Here is a 22211-nt window from a genome sequence, read left to right as displayed (position 1 = left end):
CAAATACATTATCAATCAAGCCCACTCTAGGGAAAGATGGCTAAGGCTGGAGCTGAAAAGGAGATCCAACTCTAATCTGTTAACTGACCAAGGGTTCTCTAATTGAGAAGTCAGAATTTAATTTTATTTTACAGAGGAAGGAATCTTCATTTCTCCCTGGGAATTTAATAATGGGAAGGCGTTTTTCAACTTACTTTTTGGGGTGCAGTTATGCTGTTGTTAGGGCTATCATATCATCAATAGTAAGCCACCTTGGATGAGACCATAGATAAGTAAAGATGAGAAAAAGATCAGGGGGCGAATTTTTAGCAAGGCCTTGGTAATTGAATTAAGGTCTTATTCTAATGCATTTCAGTGCCTTTTAGCAGCCAAAACTTAACTGCTCCCCCCTGGTTTAGGAGGATACGTAAAGTAACAGTAACTGGTCCTGATGGAGTAGCTTCCCAAAGGTGAGAGCAGAGCTGAACTAATATTCTGCTGTTGTCATCCCCAAGAAGCTGCATTGCCTGCTCGAAATTGTAAGGCCAACCGGCTCAAAGAAATAAAACTCCTAAAACAATGGGAACATGTGTGCCCTGGATCCTCATGAGTAAAGTGACTTCTACTCCATTCCCAGGAGAGAGCGCCCTGTCTCCACCCGTTCATTTGCTCCTTCACATCTGGCCACACTTAAGGGTCTCTGGTTCCATGCGGCCCTGCCTCTTCTATCAGACCTGCAGGCCCTCAAGCAGGGCATAGTCTATAGTTCTTCTCCCACTTCCACCTGGTTCACAGCTGAGTGGGAGTCCAGCATAGAAGCCTCTCTGGTGCTCCATCTGCTACGCCCGATGGGCTGTGAGGCAGGAGGAAGACCCTGGGCAAGTGCTCTGAAGGTCTGTCCTGCAGATCCATCTCTCCCTCAGGCAGGCCCCAAGGTCCAGATTGTGGAAGGAGTGAGGGCAGCGGGTGGGGTGGGAGAAGATGGAATAGGAAGAAAACAAAACCATTTTCAAATGTAGCTTATACCAAACAGTCTAAATAAAACTCATACCACTTTGATCTTCATCTGGCTCCTGTGTCAGAGCTCCATCAGTTAATAATTTGGAGAGAATAGGGACTGAGCTCAAGAGATGACAAGCAGCTTGTACCATGTCTTCACTTCTAAACAGTAAAACCGCAAAGCATCAATTCATTACTATCTAAAATTAAAATCAAATGCTCTGACTCACGGACAACTAAGAACATTTATCCATTTGATTTGAGGAGCTTTATAAAGACATGATAGATTAAAAACTAGCTAAAAGAGTAGGTCTTAAGTTCTCTTACCATGAAAGAAAAATCAATAAAAAAACAAGAAGAAAGGGAGCGGCAGAAAACTTTTGGAGATGATAACTGAGTTTATATCCTTGATTGTGGTGATAGATTCAAATGTGTATACTTATCTCCAAACTCACTGTATGCATTAAATATCCATGGATTTCTGTATGTTGATTACACCTCAATAAGTGATTTTAAAAAAGAGAGAGGATAGAAATGTGAATCAAATGTCAGGTTGCTACAGTCAAGGCAGGTGGAAAGGTGAGGCTAGCTTGTGAGCTAAATTGAATTATATATATCAAGGATCTGGTAGTTGCCTCAAATTTAGCTGACAGGCACCATGGAGATCAACTCTCCTCCCTCTCACTACTCCTCCCTCACTCACTGTGACTCCTTCTCACTGCTCCTCCCTCACTCACTGTGACTCCCTCTCACTGCTCCTCCCTCACTCACTGTGACTCTCACCACTTCTTTCTGGTGTAAAGAAGGGAGTTGAGTATGATGAATAGGGATGTAATTAGTTCATGCATTTTCCTTGACACGACACAGAACTGAGAACTAGACTAAGTTACAATTATTACAAAGAAGCTATTGCTATGAGGCCATGACAGACATACATGTATTTCTCCATATGCCTACTTCTTTTGGTCATCTACATGAAACAATACATTTTAAAACTCTTGAATTCTGAAGACGTTTACTTAAATCACCCAAATGGTTGCTGGATTTACTAACCCACACGCAGTCAAGAAAGAATCAGAAGAGAAAATGGTGAAACAATTTAAGTCAGTAAAAATGTAACACTGCATATATTTTCATTAATTATATTTATAAAGCCAAATACTTAAAATCTGTCTTCACATTCTTCTGTTCCTCCTGTTTTGAAATCATCCCCATTCAGTAGTATTTACCGACATATTAATGAGAGGTTTAATAGGAAGAAAATGATTGTTAGAGTCAAACACAGCAAGGCTTACTGGTTTCCCTTTACTTTCTAGCTGTGTGGTGATGGTCATGTTACTTAACCGTTCTATAAAACGAAATCAACAATATTCACTTTAGACAAATCAGAGTTAATATATATATAAATTACAATTGTTATAGCTATTATTATTTTATTTTGATTGCATCACATTATTAACCCCATCTCCCTAATTCATTTACTTTTGCATTTACTTTTAAAGGAAAACTTAAAGTAGTTGAACTGAGATGCATATGAAAAGTGCCTATCACTGTGACAGGCATAAAAAAAATGTGCTCAAGAAAATTAAAGCTGTAAATATTTACCACTTGCAAATACAGGAATTATGATTCATGTTTCTTAATCCTATAGACTTTTACCATTAGATCTCATAACAATGAGAGATTTCTATTTATCTGATATCCTAAATTTTTTTCTCACTTCAGAGTCATCCTGGGAATCTTTGGTCTTCCTTTTTTATGAAGCATTCACCACCCCAATGATCCATCACCACCTATGTACCAACACCCACACTGAGTATCAAACCACCTGGAAAATTATAAAGGGCTCATAAAGAAGTCACAGAAAGAATATTACTATGAGAGTGATTCCGATGATATGTAATCAGCTAGTTATCTGAGTGTCAGATCTCAAAAAACAGTTTGGCAGACTTTTTTTCCTATCTAATTACTTTTGGAGGTTTTTATACAAACAGCCTTAACTAGCACTGGTGATTGTGTGTGTGTGTGTGTGTGTGTGTGTGTGTGTGTGTAAGATGGCTCTGAGCCAACATCTGTTGTCAATCTTCCTCTTTCTGCTTGAGGAAAATTGTTGCTGAGTTAACACCTGTGCCAATCTTCCTCTGTCTTTTGGAGGGTTTTTTTGAGGGAGATTAGCCCTGAGCTAACATCTGCCACAAATCCTCCTCTTTTTGCTAAGGAAGACTGGCCCTGAGCGAACATCCAGGCCCATCTTCCTCTATTTTTCATGTGGGATGCCTACCACAGCATGGCTTGCTATGTGGTGCATAGGTCCACACCAGGGATCCGAACTGGCAAACCCTGTGTCGCCAAAGAGGAATATTCGAACTTAACCACTGCACCACCCAGCTGGCCCCTTCCTCTATGTTTTTGTATGTGGGACACTGCCACAGCATGGCTTGATGAGCAGTGTGTAGGTCTGTGCCCAGGATCTGAACCCATGTACCCTGGGCCGCCGAAGCGGAGCATGCAAACTTAACCACTATGCCACTGGGCTGGACCCCAGGTGATACCTATTTTAATCACTGCAACAATCACTCCACAAATGCAAAGAATCCACCAAAACAATACAAACTACAAGCCACAGAAACCAGAGCCAAGAAAGATGACAAAAGAATTAAACCTCCAATTCAAATATAATCATTCTAGTCTCAGAAAGTTGCAAACTCATAAATGTAGAGATTGAAAATTAAATATTTTAATGATACTGAAAATTGACATTCAGAAGAAAAACACTATTAAAAAGTCCTTGTTTTTGGTATAACCTGATTTTCAGCTGCATCTCCAACTTCTTCTCTCTTCTAAATTAAAACTGAGGAAAAGCCAGAACGACAAATGCAGCTTTGACAATCAAGAGAGAAGATTAAAGAGCCACACATGGAGGGCACCATGCTGTGGCTTCTCTACTTCACAGGAAGAGCCATGTGCAACGGGATGGAGGGAAGTAGATACTGAGGCCAGCCAGCAGCTCTTCCTGCAGACATGGCCGCTATTCACAGTGATAGAAACTCACTCGCTCAATAAATGTGTGAATAATTTCACACATTTGAATAATTTACTGTTCGAGGCATCGCTACAATGGTTTTAAGGGACACAGTTGTGAACAAGACAGATAAGTTTCTCTGTATCACTTTTTTTATGTATTTTTTTCCTTCAATTGATCAGCCAATATTTACTGGACATACATTAAGTCTGTGAATAAAGCTCAAGAATAGACAACATCCGGTATGAACAATCTAGACAAAAACATCTTTGTTGACTAGATCAAAGGTCATCATTTGAAAACAAGGAGGAAATAAAAAAGAATAGATAAATTTTAAATTGTTATTCATTGATCCATTCAGCTAATACAGACAAGGTGCTTGTACCGCGTGAGGAGATGTGCCAGGTGCCACAGGAGACACACAAATGAACTGAGACAGAAAGAGGGCACCTACTTCCAGGTCCTATCCATTCGCCTGTGATTAAATCCTCCCATTCTTGATTCAGGCCAACTTCGGGCTTTAATCTTGCCTCTACTCTTGACCTTCAGCAAGTAACTACCTAACATCTTGAAGCCTCAACTTCCCCATCTGTGAAGTGGAACTAATCATAATATTACTTTTTTTATTAGGTTGCTGTGGGACTTAAATGATACTTACAAATCATTTTAACACCACGCCTGATATAAGAATAGCTAACAGTCAGTGAGTGCTTACCATTACTCCTATTACTCTACTTTTGTTAATCGTATACTTTCCTTCCTCTTCAGACCTATTGCTACCATCCCAATTCAGGCTGTTATTTTACTAATTAAATTCAAAAGTTTTTTTTAACCACCAGCCTATCCAGCTGAACAACGGTTCATCCCAGCACCTGACACACAATTTCCCACCTCTGAACCTTTGCTTAAACTCATGCCTCTGACCAGCATCCCCTCTACCTGATCTAACCAGGTAATAATTCACTCCATCTTTCATTATCCAGCTCAAATACCTTCACAAAGCCGTCTCTGCTCTTTCACAAGAAATTACATTACTTTCTTCCAAGTTTCCATTGAGCATAAGGCACTCACTACTTTTTTCCCCAGAAGCCATGTTTAACCTATACACCAAGACATTTTATATTCAAATATTCTCAGTTCCCAGTTAGATGCATGTTTCAAAGAATGATGAGGATGTATAAAACGTTTGTATTTTTTCCTCCAGATATAATGTCTGCCTAAGACTATGGGCATCACTTTGTTATCTGAGTGAAGGGCAAATCACAGAATCTGCTCCACAAAATTCTAACAATGTCCTAACACTGAACTGCATCACTGAAAAATATCTACGCTGTAAAAACACAAGACAGAATTGAGAAATTAGAATTTGATACCAAGAAGGACCTGGTCATCCACTTCTGAAAAAAGTGGCTATGAAAACCCTGTGAACAGCAGCAGAGCATTGTCTGATATAGGATGGAAAGTAAGAGGATGGTGCAAAAACCCCAGGCAGGGTTCTGCCCTGCTGTCCACAGGGTGCTAGGAGGCAGGATTGACTCAGAGCACTGACAACACGCCACAACATATATAATATTTTAAGAATGAAAAAAGAGATTCTACAATTGTTTTCTTACTTTTCTTTCCTACTGCCCAGTTGACGAGCTGTATACTGATTCCCATAGTCAATCAGCACAAGTTGTCGAGAAAAGATATTCACTTTGTTGCCTATAAATAAATCTTCCAAGTGAAGGTCATCATACTTGGTCCGCTTTAAAAAGGTGCGATGATTCTTTACATCATGCTGGAACCAAAAACAATACAATACAACAAAGAATTATCAATGGGGAATGTTAATCTTATTATAAACTAGAAATAGTTCTTAACTCTACTTTATTAAATATAGGTTACATTGTTTCATTTTCGCTACAAATACAAATCATAATTTCTTTTATATTATTAACTTCTGTATTTCCTAGTAACATAAAAACTTCTTATTACAAACTTAATATTTTAAAAAACCATAACTAGAAAGATTTGTTTATTGCCAAATCATTTCAGCAAATTAGTGCCCATGAAATCCTGGAGAAAAAATTCCACATTTCTGCTTTCCCGCCTACACAAAATCCCAATGCCAAATAGGTCCAGCTGTAAAAGGGGATACCAGTGAAGGGACACAAAGAAAGAAGTGGGACTCTCTCAGCTCGATCCTCTTCAGTCTGACTTTTTGTAGAGAGAACAGTTTTCAATAATGGTGATCTATTTATGATCATGATAATCTTTATCTATAACCACTTTCTGATTATTGCTTAACGCAAAGTATAAATAATCCCACTTCAGCTTCCTAATAAAAAAAATATTAACTTCTATTTTTGAAATTAAAAATAAAGGCACAAAGTTATCTTCTTGTATTGGAATTCTAATACCAAAAAACAAAAAGAATTTCCACTAAATATACATGTATGTATATGTATGTATTTTTAAAAGTAACTACATAAAAGGCAATCCTATTCTTCTCCCCATCCCACCTTCACTCTCTTTCTCAATTTTTAAGCAAAGAAAGGCTTATTTACCATTTCAACAGATCCATCCCCCGGGTAAAATAAAAGCTCATAGTGTCGAAAAAGTGAAGCATTTGGATCATACCACTCTGCAATGAAAACGAATCTTTCACTATGATTCTGAAAAGAAAAACAGAATAATTTTAACACTAACATATAAAATATAAGCACTCTTATATAAACCATACAAATTGAAAGCAAGAATTACCAAATGTTTGCAACAAACAAATCTTACTCCTTATTTATTATACTAATTCTGCTTTTCAACAATATATCACTTATCAACACACCCTCAGATATACTGCCTTCTAATTTCTTATCGAATATCCTTAGACTATCTCAAAGATGACTTACGAACTCCTTAATACTTCACAGCCACCCAATCACCCTGAGTAAATTAATGTTTTAGAACATGAGCTCCTGATCTGACTACTGCAATAATTCAGTCCTTCTGGAAGAAACTGTACCTATAAACAGATGATCAATAAACTGGTAAGAGAAAAAAATTCTGAGAGGCTAGCTCTTAATTACATGAAGTTGTCACTGTCCAAAATTTAAGAATACGCACTATTAGAATATTGTTGTCATTAAAACTATAGTAAACACCCTTTCTCTCCTTAGTAATTTCACACGATCTATCTTTTTACAGCAATAGCAGAAGAATGTGCTAGTCTAGTCCTCCAAGCAGACGGAATGCCAAGACAGGATTACACATGCAAGAACTTTGTTCCTGTAAGGGAAATCCTGTGAGAAAATGGGAAGGGACCCAGGGAAAGCTGACAAAGCAGAATACCGATCTGACCCTGAGTGAAGGAGAGAGGGAAGGAAGACTAGATGGAATCCTCTGGTATTGCTGTACAGTCTAAGGGAGGTTCACAAGACCAGCAGGGAGCGCTGGAGCCAGTTCCTCTGAGAGGAGTTCCCTGACTTCCAGGCACAGGCCTGCTTCTGTATCCCTGCGCCTCTCCCCCACCGCCGGGAGCAGCCCTGGGGTAGCATGCCCAAAGTGCACAAGTAGCCGCGGATTTCAGAGCACAATTGGTGGGGCCTGTGGTCATTTAAGCTCCATCTAGTTGGGGGTCTGTGAGGTGCATTCTTATGGCAACCACAAAAGATAAAATGAAAAAATAAGTCAAAGATGGGCCCTCTTTCCTTGACTATTAAGCAGGATTTCCCTCATAAACGTTATTAAAAGTATCTTAGCCCCCAAAGGTCCTTCATTACAATAAGTAAATGAGGATATAAGGAAGAAAGGAATCTAGGAGTTTGTTGCTAGCTCTGGATTTAGCATCTGATTCTCTGGTTAGGGTATATGGATGGGTTCCTTTTATGTTAATAATTTACTTATAAATTCTAATAGTAGAAGTTGTATGTCTAGTTGTATCTATGACTATATTCATAAACTATAATGTAGATAGTTTTTAAGATGTTATTTTATTTTTCCCACAAACATCCAAAAAGACACATTTAAACAATGCTTATTAGTCAAGAGAAAATAAAGGTAAATTAAGAGACATACTATGACATTTGTAAAAGACTTTCTTCATACTTGTTTTTTCATATTGATTCTTACAAATATAGCTTTTTTAGATTTCGGTTTCACTGTGCACACTAGTATTATACTTCCATTTTAATATAAAATTTAAATATTAGTAGCTTATTAAATTTTTTACTATCTATATTAAAATATTCATTCACTCAAAGACATTATTGAACTATGGCCTTCAGTAAAATAAATAAAATTATAAAATGGAAGAAATGATGACACATCTAACTGAAGGTAAAAGGGCAGAATGATGAGGTAAATTAAAAACCAATGAAACTTGGCACTTCCATTTATCCAGGTGGCCTAACCAAAAACCTGCCAATGACACCATAATTCCAAGGCAGGTAGTAGAATTTTGCACAATATGCTATCCAGAAAGCAGTTTTAATACGAAGACGATCAACTGAGAACTACTGTTTCTGGCTGACAGAGAAGCTTATGGCAAACCAATGCTATGTTCCAAGAACAACTAGAAAAGTGGAATATGAAAAATAAATCTGTTTGAAGACCTTGAAGAGCCTCTAAGGGAGCTAGGATTTGAGCATCCAAGATCCAGGAAGACGGGAAGCTCACTGAGGTGAGCCCACCAGTCTTCGCGCTGCTTTTCCCAGACGACATGTGCAGAGTCTAAGTCAGGAGGGACAACAGACTGAGAAGCCTAAGCAGCTGGCAGAGGGAGGCTGCCAAGAGGCAGAGAAGCTAGCAGAGCTTTTGACAATCTCACAGGGTGAGGAAGACGAAAACTGGAATTTGGGCCTGCCAAAGCAGCCTAGACCTGAGGGGCAAAGACCTTGCAGAGAAGGAAACCAGAGAGAAGTGAGCTCAAACATGTGCTTGCTCCATAGAGCTTTCAGTAGTCTCACAGCACTGGGGAAAGACAAGAATTCAAACTCACCAAAGAGGAGATCCCACTGACCTTTCTGTTAAGACTCCTAGAGCATCACACTCCAGGAGCATGGGTAAACTAGAGGTAACCTGATCCTTTCAAAGTTTGAAACAAGCCTTGTGTTCACTCAACACTTAGTTCTTGATGATACTGAGGTGAGATTTCCCTCATCCTAGCTCCCTGCATCTCCAGAAACTCTACAACTTTTCATACTCAATGTTAAGCATTCAAAGATAAACTACCAGATATAGCAAAAAAGAGTACCAAGAGAAAAAACAGGCAATAGAAAGAGATCCATGAATAGCCTAGTTATTGTCTGACAAAGGCTTCAAAATAACAATGATAGGTATTTAAAAAAAAAAAAACATGTTGAGATAAAGAATTTCACCAGAGAGTCAGAATCTTGAGAAGAAAAAATAACTGCCAAAATAGCATTCTATAACTAGCACAAATACCCTTCAAAAGATGAAGGTGAAATAAAGACTTTTCCAGACAAGCAAAAAGAGAAAATTTATTGCCAGTGTACTTGCATTAAATGAAATTCTAAGCAGAGTTCCAAAGGAAAAGGAAAATGATACCAGATGACTCAAGAAATTGAAGAGAGGACTGAGAAATAATGGAAATGTAAATATGTAGGTAAATCTAAATAAATAATGAGTACACAAAATAAAAATAATGTCATATGGGATATAAAATGAGTGGATTTGAATGATGTCAATAAGACTATAAAGGGTGTGAGTGGTAGACAGTGTTCTTCAAATGATATAAAGCAAAGGAAGTATCTCCTATATCACCTGCTAAACCTGTTCTCAAATTCCAATGAACATTAGTGAACAAGAATCTCTCAGAAGATTAACAAACAAATCAGGGATCTTCTGTTCAATTTATCACCCTCTGTTCTATCTGAATGACTTTTCTTCCTCTCCTACTCCTCAGACAACAAGAAAGCATTTCTCAGAAAGTCTAATAAGTCAGTGATAGTTAAATTTAAGAAATTAATGATAACCATTAATCATGTCAATAACCATAATAATAATTTTTAGAGTACCTAATAAGCAGCAGCTTCTTTACATACATTATCTCATTTTGTTCTCACAACAGACAATGTAGGTAGTATCCCTATTTCATGGACAAGGATAGTAAAGCTCAGAAAATTTGCACACTGGCCCCAGGTTACACAGCAAAGAAATGAATAAATCAGAACTCAAACTTTGGTCCTTCAAATTTTTCAAAGCCCATGCTCTGTCCCATTAAACAGCACTGTGAATGGAAAATGGGCAAAAGTCAGTATTAACACAGTAATCATTCAATGAGCATAATCCAATGATGAAGTGAGTTATTTAGCTACTCCTCCATGTAAAGTTAAATAATTCTACAGTGTCAAGTTTTGTAAACTTTAACAATCATCTAGGAGAAGTAAAATGGATTATGAAAAAATAGGATGAGGAAATCATGTCAGTCCCTGTAACATCAAATGTACCTAACAAAATATCTCTTTTCAATTATATCTCAATTCCAGAATCTTAAGGAATCAAGAGTCAGTGACATGATCCGTGTAAGACATCATCAGTTTAAGATAACCAAAAAATTTTATAAAGCAGATGTTCTCTAGGAAATTATAGAAATTATAGGCTGTGTTGCCCATAAGTTGCTGCTTTGAAACCATTTTCACTGTGAGCATTAGTTGTTCTAATGTAGTCATGACCTCTAGGGAAAAACAATAAAAACAATTTCTTTTATTGTAAAGGAAAAAAGAAAGTAAATTGAGGTTACACTTTATTGGGGAAGGAACAGAGTTGTGTTATCTTTTTAAATTCCATCAGAAACCAAACCACTTAACGAGGTGTTGAAGGGAGAGTTTGCAACACTGCACACCAGTTAAATAAATCTCTGATAAATAACCATCACACAGAAAAAGAGACAATGACTATGTCCACAAGAGTTCAAAAACGCCTAAGCTCTTGGGTCTGACCTCTTGGAGTTTTGAGCTCGAGTTTTCACAACAGCACCTACATACAAAGGAAAAAAATCTTTCATATTCTCTCAAAAAACTAGCCCATTCCTTCATCTATAACTGTGATTTACCTCAATCAGATTGTTAAAAACTATATAAGAATAATAATGGAATTTCTGTTTATGGATGAGGAAACTAACTCTCAAGCAAGGCAGTACTGTTTCCTCTATGAAAAAAGGTTTATTATGCCAAGTACAAACTGTATTCAAACTTGATTTAAACTTAACTTTCTGATTTACCTTTGCAGTAGAAACTCTAGTTACTTCCTAGAGTCAAAAGATGTATAGAAATATAAAGTGGTACTTCTGGACTTGGCCAAAACAATGGTACCTGTGAACATCCCATTCAGGCTGGCCTTTCAAGTAACTGCCTGACTACACATGCACATGCACACGTGAACATACCCACATCCACACCTCTAGACTATATCTCATCACCTTTGAGATTAAAAATTTTACTGTTCAGTTAAGTTGAGCCAAATCTAGCAAAGAACTTGACTCCTCTTTTTGGTAAATGATTTCAAAGCTGAATATCATTTTGTTAAACCCCTTCATTTTATGGATAAAGAAACTGAGGCCCAGTGAATATAAATGACTCTCATAAAGTGACAGAGCTAATTAATGGCCCAGCCAAACCCAGAAACTACACTTGCTGTGACTCAGATCTTTCCATAATACTAGACTTTCAGGGCCAACTCAAGAAGGAGAAAGTAACACTTTAATAGCACGTAGAGATACTTCCAGTTTTTTGCCACAGATCTTCTAATAAGAATATGACTGCCTGGATGATGACAGGAACAATGAAGATTTCAGTTTCTGTCAGAAATAACATTATGCAGAACAGTTAAATATTATACTGAGGCAAAAAGAGACTTTTTCTTCCATTCTCTCCCAACCTGTAAGGTTTCTGCAGAGAAACCCACTGAAAGCCTGATAGGGATTCCTTTGTAGGTTATCTTCTTCTGCCTTGCTGCCCTAAGCATTCTTTCTTTGTCATTCATTTTTGCCAGCTTTACTACTATATGCCTTGCAGGAGGTCTTTTTACATTGACGTATCTAGGAGATCTGGAAGCTTCTTTCACATGGATTTCCATCTCCTTCCCTTGGTTTGGGAAGTTCTCTGCTATTATTTCTTTGAACATGCTTTCTGCTCCATTTTCCTTCTCTTCTCCTTCTGCAATACCTATAATTCTTATGTTGCATTTCTTCATTGAGTCGGATATTTCTTGGAGACATTCTTCACTTATTTTCAGTCTTAGTTCTCTCTCCTCCTCTGTCTGAAGCATTTCAACATTTCTATCTTTGATTATGCTGATACGCTCCTCTACGATGTCCACTCAAGCATTCAAGAAATCTGTATTTTGCTTTCTCTCTTCCATTATGTCTTTCATCTCCCATATTTCTGATTGATTCTTCTTTATAGTTGCAATCTCTTTTGCGAAGTAGCTCCTGAAGTCATTGAATTGTTTCTCTACATTCTCTTCAACCTCGTCGAGTTTTTTGATGATAGCTATTTTGAATTAATTGTCACTAAGATTACATATCTCTGTGTCCTCAGGACTGAATTCTGGGCATTTGTCATTTTCTCTCTGATCTGGAGATTTGATATTGCTAGAGGGGGTGGCTCTGTTCTTATGCATCCTGGTATTACTTGATTGCAGTTATCTGCTATTGCCACTGGGTGTGAGGTCAAGAGTCACGTATTCTGAGCCCTCTGCCTTCAGCTGAGATCCCCAGCAGTGGGGCCACACTGGGCGGGTGGGAGGAGGGGCACTCTCTCCTGCATGCACTCCAGGCTTTCTCAATCAGCTCTCGCTATGTGGTCTCCTGGGGTGTTGGCTTGATGAGATCACCCCCCCGTGAAAGCTCTCCCCCTGGTAGATGTCTTCCCTCTAGGCTGCATGGGTCCCCTGGGATCCTTGTTGTTCCTGTGAATGAACAGCCCCTCCCCTGGTCCTTCTCTCTTGGAGGGCTCCTGTGGTCTCAGATCAAAGTCTTTAGGGCAGGGAGAGAAGTTTTCTCTTACCCGATTCCACCCACTCTGAGAGGGTTCCAGCCTCTCCGCCCTCCATCAAATGGCTGTGTGTGTCTCTCTGACATTATTTGTGTTGTATTTGGATGTCCTCTGTTGGAGTATGAGTGTTTTTTCATTGTATGTTGGAGGGGAGAGACTACCCGGAAAGTTCACCCCGCCATGATGCTGACATCACCATTCAAAACTTTTTCTTAAAAAAGCCAAATCCTTTTCCTTCTTCTGAACGTTTTAAATATAATTTACATATAATAAAACAGTAGATCCCTCACATTCAGGCGCACTCTGTTCTTATTTTGTAAATCATCAATAGTGTAATACATTGAGTATTAAACTGAAGGAGTTTGAGAAAATGGCAGAGGCGGGGAGGTTACTCTGACCTTTACCCAACCCTTCTTCCCTGAAACACATCACAAAACTCTCATGTGAGATGTACCCTCCCCATGCCCAGAAGAAAGAAGGATTCCATCTCCAAAGACAAAGGGACACTGAGAAAAATCCCAACAACTGGACCTTGCTAAGTTGCCCCGGTTTACTGCACTCAGCTCATATTCTTTAACCTAGCATGTTCCACCAGGACTGTCCAGTCTTCATCAAACCTAGCATTAAAACGCTCAGGTTGAACTCTTTCTTCAGGTCCTCATTTCCTTATGAAAGCTCTTGTGTCACATAAAATTTACAGTAAACAAATTTGTATGCTTTTCTCCTGTTAATCTTGGTCAGTTTAAATTTCAGACCCAGCCAGGGACCCAAAGAGGATCTTGGAGAACTTTTTCCTCCCCTATACATGCTATAGTCAGAAAGCTAAAAGAGAGCCAATAAAATGGAACAGAAGCTTTCATGAGCTGCAGGGGGTTAGGGGTTGTGTGGAGAAACAGAGGTAGAGAAGTTAAGCAGCAAAAAGCACAGTGATTCTGCAAGATGATAAATAATAAGAAACAACACCAGTGGTTATGTAACAATAGTTAACCCTGATACAGAGTCGGGAAACTATAATTGGAATTATTATTAACCCTAAACAAAAAGGGGTTCTGTTCCTACTGCACAAGATCAACAAAGAACAACATAATGATCACTCATTTTCATTGCAAAGGAACTTGAGTGATGATAACCCAACTCTTTAACATTCCATTTAAAATCCTAGTATAGGTATGGAACAGTTTTCTGGAACGACATTCAAAAATATGCCAAAAGTAGTTGCCACCGGGGAGTGCCCAGTGTGTGAGGGGGTGGGAGGGCACTGGAGAGAATACTTTCCAACTTACACCTTTCTGAACTGTTTGGCCCTGTTTGGTGCTTGTACTACTTTTTTTTTTTTAAGATTTTATTTTTTCCTTTTTCTCCCCAAAACCCCCCGGTACATAGTTGTATATTCTTCGTTGTGGGTCCTTCTAGTTGTGGCCTGTGGGACGCTGCCTCAGCATGGTTTGATGAGCAGTGCCATGTCCGCGCCCAGGATTCAAACCAACGAAACACTAGGCCATCTGCAGCGGAGCGCGCGAACTTAACCACTCGGCCACGGGGCCAGCCGACTTGTATTACTTTTTAAATTTAATATCAAGAGGGGTTTAACTGTTTTCTAGTTTATAGTCTTCTTTATAGTTTAATTTCAAATTATATTGAAAAACAGAAGCCAGTTTTTTTTTCTTTAATTAGGTAAGGACTAATTAAACATCCAAGAACGATACCACTTGTCAGCAGACCCTTTCTCATATATCATTAGAACCTTTGGAGTTCTTGCTTATTAACCACACTATAAAATCAGAATGTGGAGACAAAAAAGAAACAAAACAAAATAACAAACAAAAGAAAAGAATATGAATGTTACAGAAATATACCAAGATATAAACAGTTAAATTTGGGTGGTAGCATTCTGTAATTCATCTTGGCCTTCATGTGGTTATTGTTTGTGTTCTCCAGATTTACCATTTGTTTATAGAATCATAAAAGCAGCACCTTAAAAATCAGTCTAAACAATCACGTATCAAATATACGGTACAAAAAGAAGGGGAAAATTTACGCACAAAGTCTAAGAGTCATTTTTCTTCTACTTCTCTGTATCTTCTAAATTCTATATAATAAATATAAATTTCCTTATAAAGAAAAAGGTTATATTCATTTTAAAATATTTTAGATGGTAGAACTTTTGGCGACTACACAATTAGATATACAGTGTTGTTTATTTTATATAAAATTTACCCCCTCCCCTTATAAAAAATAGTAGAAAGATAGATTGGGGTTGGGGGACGGATGCTTTGAAGCAAAATGCATTCTTAAGTAGCAGTGGAATGCAGAGGAAATAACAGAGGACAAATCCCCAACACAAAAGCAGAAAGGAGAATATCCTTCTGCATTACACAGACAGAGGTACATCCACTAAAAACACATCTAAACCCATGGTTTTGGGACTAAGAAAAAGGAAAATCAACCAGATTTTTAAAAGAAAAGCCTATTAGTTTTATAAAGGTCTCAATATAAAGCACAGTTGTGTATGTGAGTTTCTATACGTTATATTAAAACTTGGGTTTGACTTCCAGTTAATGTAAACATTAGCCAAAATAAATATATGTGATGTTTGGAGCATGGTCCTGGAATTAAACAATCTACAACTAACTAGCTCCTAGCTTTTGTATGCTCAGTCCCCACATCTGGAGAATGAGGAAAACCATACTTATTACAAACTGTTGTCAACATTAGCATAATCACATTTGTGAAAGGATCAGGCACATGGTGCCGAAAATAGAAAAAGTCTTCTGTTAGAACCAAAAGGCACTGATTGGCTAGTGTTCAGCAGTAAACAAAACAGCGAATTTTTAACATTGTCAATAAATCATCATGATTAAAGATCCGAAACAAATCAGCAAAATTACAGGTCAGAATTCCATGGTGAAATGATCACTCTCTAATCTCAGAGCATCTCCAACATCTCCAATTCTTGTAATATTTAAAATTAGAGTTTAGATTCTATGAGAAATAAATACAGGTTCTGCAAATTAGCATTCACTTGAAGGCCTGCATAATAGATTTTTCAATCTCATGTCTGCAATTTAAATAGTGTATTTCAGTACTCTCTGAATTAATAAAATGCTTACAATTGTCAAAGTGACTTGTTTCAACCTATTTACATCTTTATATATAAACTTACCATTGTTTCAGTATTGTCCTCACAATACTTGCTAAAAAGGATAAGGCAAGGCCATCAGACCTTTATACCTTATCTGATTCCCATCCATCAATTCATTCATTCAACAAATTCAGCACTTACCATGTGCTAGTGTTATGCTAGGTACCTGAGCTATGTCAAGTTATAACAATGGCGATTAGAAACAAACACCGCCCTTGCCTTCACGGATCTCATAATCTAGCAGGGAGGATAGCCAATCAAACAATCACACAAATACATCTTATTTGACGAAAATAAGGGAAACTGTTGTATTGTGCTACTCTCAACTCACTTCATGTCCAGCTTTGAATTCATTGTTCTTCTATAAGTCACAATTGACTGTTAAGACAGGTCATTTAATTTTTCTCTCATCTTACTCAAAATTCATTCTACACTGTTTATATAACTCTTCATCAGAATGTGCTGTAAGGCACTTTACAATTTTTATTTTTAATTTCCCTTTGATAGTATGCATTTTTAAATGTAGAAAAACCTCAGATTATTTTTCAAATTTATTTTGTTACGCTTTCTGAAAAAGGAAAATGTCATTTTAAAATGCAGCATATGAAAACTGCTGTCTATTCAAATGACAGTCTGGTATGAGTCATTTCCCAGTGCTGGTATTTTTTTTTAAATAGTCAGATGATACCAAGCATGTGCTGATTACGTAGGTAAGTTTCTTCCATTTATTTTGAAGACATTTTCCCTTCTTTCAATTCTTTTTTCAAAAAAATAGGTGACAACCAATAGAAAAAATAATATTCTTTTGTAAAACAGGTGAAATTTAAAAAACATATGTATATTGATTATAAACATGACAATGACTGAACTTGCAGATAATGCTGGGAGAAAGGACAGGACTAACACAGATGAGTTAGCCACATCTTGGCCCTTATTATTACCTGAAAGTAGTCCACCACCGAACTCAGTGATCCAAGCATCTGTTCACTGCCCATATCCTCCTGTCCTTACAGCTAGTTTGTTCAGCTTCTCCCTCTTTTACATCATCAGGCTTTCCAGTGCAATGGTCCCTTTACACATTCCCAATTCATCAGCCTCTCTTTCCTTCACTTCCTTATCCATCTTAGATTCCTTGATTTGTCAAGGAATGGATTTCAATCATACTCAACTCTTTTCACTGCATTGTTTAGCCAAGACCCAAGACTAGGTGAAGTTAACCACTGTGCTTTCTCTGTGCTTGCAGCAGAGTTTTATAGTTCTGCATTTTACATTTAGGTCTGTTATCCATTTAGAGTTAATATTTGTGAAGGATGTAAGTTCTGTGTCTATTCATTCATTTGAGGTATCACATACAGAGAGAGAGAGTGAGCAAGTGTCTTCCTAGAGCGTCAGTCATAATGGTAAGTAATGTAAACAATTTTACATTAAACAAATATGTATACATTATTAAGTAGAATGTAAAATTCACATAATTTGCAAGATAAAATATGTGATTTTAAGAAAATTTCAACCAATGTTGGAATTTCAGGTGAAATAATATTTGAAGGGCAACCAACCCTTTGGAAAATCAAATCATACCACATCTCTCGTGGCAGTGCTTAAAGGCACAGCCCCACATGGATCATGTGAAACTAACAATCTTTTCCATGTACATGTGCTTAAAAAGATACAATCCCTTAGTTCAAGAGTAAGTTTATCAAGCTGTGCTATCAAATATAATTGTGCCTTGATCTCCTACATTTCAATATTACTGATCAGAAAGAGCCATTCCATTCCTGATGACACTATAACAGTAAATCAACAAATACTCATTGAACCTGGCACTACCAGTATTACTGAGTGCAACGCGTGTGTCAAATTGAGTTGCTGCTGCTGCTCTTGCTGCTCTCATTTGCTGGCAGCCTATGGCAAGTGACACGGCCCTGAACTGTGTTGCTTGAAGAGAAGATCCAGGAAACTATAAAGGGTTTTCTTTTGGAGTCAGATGGTGAATACTTCAGAATGGCTACGACCATGCTCTAGAGTCAGACAGACCTGGGCTACGTGACCTTGGACAAGATACTTACCCTCTCTAAACCTTAGTTTCTGCCTCCGTAAAATGGGCATGGTAATAGTACTTTCCTCATAGGGTAGTTGTGGGGATTAAATGACTTAGTGTACATAAAGCCCTTTGGATTTCTGTTGCCTGTCTCCTACAGCAGTGATGGTGGCTTGCAGGGCCACCAGCGACCAAAGCTGCACAGCGCACACTTATCTTCCCACTGGTCTTCTTCTGATATACAGGAAGGGCCTCTCTTGACTTGCGATGCTACAGCCTCAGCTGCAGCAAATCCTAAGTATTTTTTAATGGTCTTTGTAGAAAATATCAGTATAAAGGGACAAAGAATTTGTGATGGACAGAAAAAATAGAAATGCGACTAAAGTTATCTTTATTATGAAAGGAAAAGATATTGAACATATATAGTTATTTCTGCAATAAGTAATTTTTTGTAAAGGAAATGTAATAAATCAGAGTTCAAATTCTTGCCTTTTAGGAAGCTTTACCAATAAAAAATTGAGTAACAATTTTTTAAAATTTTATAATACCATCTGTTACACATTAATCATTAGTATTATAATTCAAACTTCTCAAGGAAAAGGCACAATTGAAAAAAATCATAAATTACATTAATCAACACAAAATTGTGGCTAATTGTAAATGTGAAAAATTAAATGCTGTGCCTTGGCTTGGCACTGAAACCAAACATGCTATGGAAAATAATAACAAAGCATTTACATTTTATAGTTAATATTTAAAGTCATATAAAACATTATAGTTATTAGCAATCTATATGTTCAAAAGAGCAGGTATCATATCTTACTATTTAACTACTCTAAGATGCAAAATTAATTATGTGGCCAGGTTTCCAGGACCAAGCAGGAATCTGAGGAACTGTGTGAATGCTTATGAAATAGGAGTAAAATCTGAAGAACCTGCCTCCAATTCCACAAAGCAAAGCAGAAACGTTCTATATTTTATTTAAAAGACAAATATTACATATGAGAAAGCACATACATCCAAGGTTTCTCCAGGATCAAAAATAAAGTGCAGAGTTTTTTCCAAATAAACTATCTAAATCTCCATTTAATGGCTCAACAGTGAATTAAAACGTCTACTTAAGGCATCTTTTTTTCAAGTAATTTTTCACTCTTAATAGCAATAAACCTGGGGGAAAGGCAGGAAAAATTAAAAATCATACTCATTATCTACCTGCACATCAACTATAAATTCAGAGGAAACAAAGCAAAATATTAATATGGGTGAAAAAGTATTCCTGGACCCAGTTCGTAAGCATTTGGGATGAAGGATGAGTTTATGCATTTGTGTGCATGTTAAGATATTTCTGAATAATACATGATAATAGAATAAAATTACCTATTGCTTTTTAAAAATAAATTACCAGGTATCTAAAGAGGAGTTTTCATAATAAATTGCTCCAATGTAATGGAGCCCCTTAACAAGTAAAAGTTCCTTATTCTTCCAGGGACCTTGTAAGGACCTTCTCAGGCCTTCGGGTAAGGCCTCAAGAGGATATAGGAAAGTAAGATAAGGTATTAATTCAGCACACACTGACAAAAATATCATCACCTTTAAGAACTGAACACTTAAAATGATTAAAAAGAAAGAAAGAAAAAAAGGCAGGCAGGCAAGCAGACAGGCAGTGCCATTACTGTTTGGGAGTTTTAGAGTACCAACCATCATTAGCTTGCAAGAATCAGTGGGATCCACTGTTTACAGTTGACTGCTTGTACCTTTGACTCTCTTAGTGTTCTTTAAACTGCTACCATTTTAATTAACCTTTACAAATCTCACTTACCTCTCACAACAGTTAGAACCAAATATTAAGCAGGTAGGGAAGGAAGGAGATAAGCTAACAGTATGTCAGGTGTTTGTAATACACTCTCTCGGTTGATTCTCACCACACCTGTAATGGAGGTACTACCCCTATTTTCATCAGTGGGGAAACAGAGGCTCAGAGAGGTTAAGCTTAATTTTTCAGAGAGTACACAAATCAAACAGCTAGTCAGGGCCGGAGGTGGGATTCAAACAAAGGTTTGTTTGATGCCAAAAATCAATGCTCGTTTCCAGACACCAAAAGCACTGAATCACGAAAAATACCAAAATCAAGAGTTCTGGATCAGCCAAAAGAGCAGCAGAGATGGGAGACAGTGAAAAAGGTAACCTGTCTACAAGGTATAGCTGAGCACAAAAGCAGACAGCAAAAATAAGAAATCAGAGGAGATCACTAACAAGGGAAAATCAGTCTAGCCTCGATCCTAGAAAGAACAAAAATCATTCCAGAGTTACATAAGGACTCCGACAAGGTTACTGAAGCCATTTGCATGTTCCTGGTGTTGCATTTAAGATGTGTTGTAGGAGATCAAGGACCAGGAGTTATTCAGAGTCAATACCAGATTTCTAGGGAATGAAAATCAGTTCATGGAATACAAAGGCATACATGGAAGAGAAAAAATGCAGTGGCAACAGTAATATGATGTGGTGGTGTGCGCTCAAAGACATAGATGTTTGTCTCCAGTATTTTGCAGAGTATTTTTGCCGGCTATAGAGTTCTATGGTATAGAACTAACAGGTATTCAGGAATGCATCCTGAAGAACAGTACTTTGGATTCTTCCACCCTAAAACAGTAACTGAGAAGACGACTATCCCAAGTAACTTCAGTTTTTCAAAGAACTGCACTTGTTAAAACTTAATGACATGATGCACTAATGATTTATTATGACACATAGTACTGTACTTCTATGTCTGAAATTATGAAAGATGAAATTTTCAAATAGCTGCTGCTTACATATTTTATAATTACAGAACTGCAAAGGGTCATTGTTAAGGGATAAATACTGCTTGAGAGTCATCAAAGTGCAAAATAGTATATTAGGCACAGAGGTGAGGAGTGGAAAACGTTTACAAAGTCGAACGAATACGACTGTTGAAGCTTGGAATCTAATTTAGAGCAGACTCAGTTATTAAAGTTATTTTTAAAAATCACAGAAAGCACATATGATTTAGGAACAGTTACTTATTATTGTATCGTTTCTTTTCCATATCTTTAAAAATCCATTATAATGGCGGCTTTCAAACTTTTGATTATTACTCATAATGACAACCTCACCTCATGACCCTAATACACACATACATGTAAATATATTACTGAAAAATTTCACGCAGCAATATTTACCCTTCCTATGTGTGGTGTACTATCATATTTTCTATTCTACTATTTTTAACACACTGATAGAGACCCACTTATCTGATTTCATGACCTACAAAAGGTCAAAACCATTTGAAAAACACTGTATTGCCACCCAAACCCTCCCTCCACATCCTCTCCTTGACCCTCAGGCCCACCACCCTCAAAAAAAAAAAAACTTTTTCCCTACTAGAAGCAAGCAACATATCAGTCACTACAATAAATGTGCTGAGTTAAAATCAGGCTACAAAGGGAAACAATTGTATATTCAAAGAGCTGGAGGAAATCATTTCTGAGAGATATTTAATTCACCTTGGCTATTGACTTATCCTTGTACAGACACAGTAGTAGCTCAAAAGGAAGAGGACAATACGACTCTGTAGTTCAATGAACAGATAAGCACATGAGCTTCTCAATTAAATATATAAGGCTGTAAGGAAACAGGAAGTAGCCTGTGGTGCTACTGGACTGTGTGGAACAATGAGTCATGCTGCATAAAATTCTCATAGAGGGGCCAGCCTGGTGGCACAGTGGTTAAATTCACACATTCCACTTCGGCAGCCCAGGGTTCACCGGTTCAGATCCCAGGTGTGGACCTACACACTGCTCATCAAGCCACACTGAGGCAGCATCTCACATAGTAGAATCAGAGGCACTCACAACTAGAATATACAACTATGTACTGGGGGGCTATGGGAAGAAGAAGAAAAAAGAAGAAGATTGGCAAGAGATGTTAGCTCAGAGCCAATCCTGAAAAAAAGAAAACAGAAAGAGCCAATACATTTCACTGGGATTAAGCAATTATGTTCTAGCCAGCAGAAAATCA

At 37.5% G+C, this 22211-nt stretch overlaps 1 protein-coding gene across 3 annotated transcripts in view; it reads right to left on the bottom strand.

Annotated features, from left to right (window-relative positions):
- NME7 (NME/NM23 family member 7) overlaps positions 1-22211 on the bottom strand; it is a 227262-nt gene that overhangs the window by 164153 nt on the left and 40898 nt on the right. For all 3 annotated transcript variants that reach the window (XM_070497395.1, XM_070497394.1, XM_070497396.1), the window contains exons 2-3: positions 6550-6657; positions 5614-5780 (exon numbers count right to left, since the gene is read on the bottom strand). In XM_070497395.1, coding sequence (XP_070353496.1) covers positions 5614-5780; positions 6550-6657 — 275 coding nt within the window. The remainder of the gene's footprint in view (positions 1-5613; positions 5781-6549; positions 6658-22211) is intronic.

The sequence above is a fragment of the Equus asinus genome, chromosome 25, assembly GCF_041296235.1.
Source record: "Equus asinus isolate D_3611 breed Donkey chromosome 25, EquAss-T2T_v2, whole genome shotgun sequence".
In the NCBI taxonomy this organism is placed as follows: Eukaryota; Metazoa; Chordata; class Mammalia; order Perissodactyla; family Equidae; genus Equus; species Equus asinus.
The sequence above is the reverse complement of the archived record's forward strand: the minus strand, read 5'-3'. Positions and strand labels throughout refer to the sequence as shown.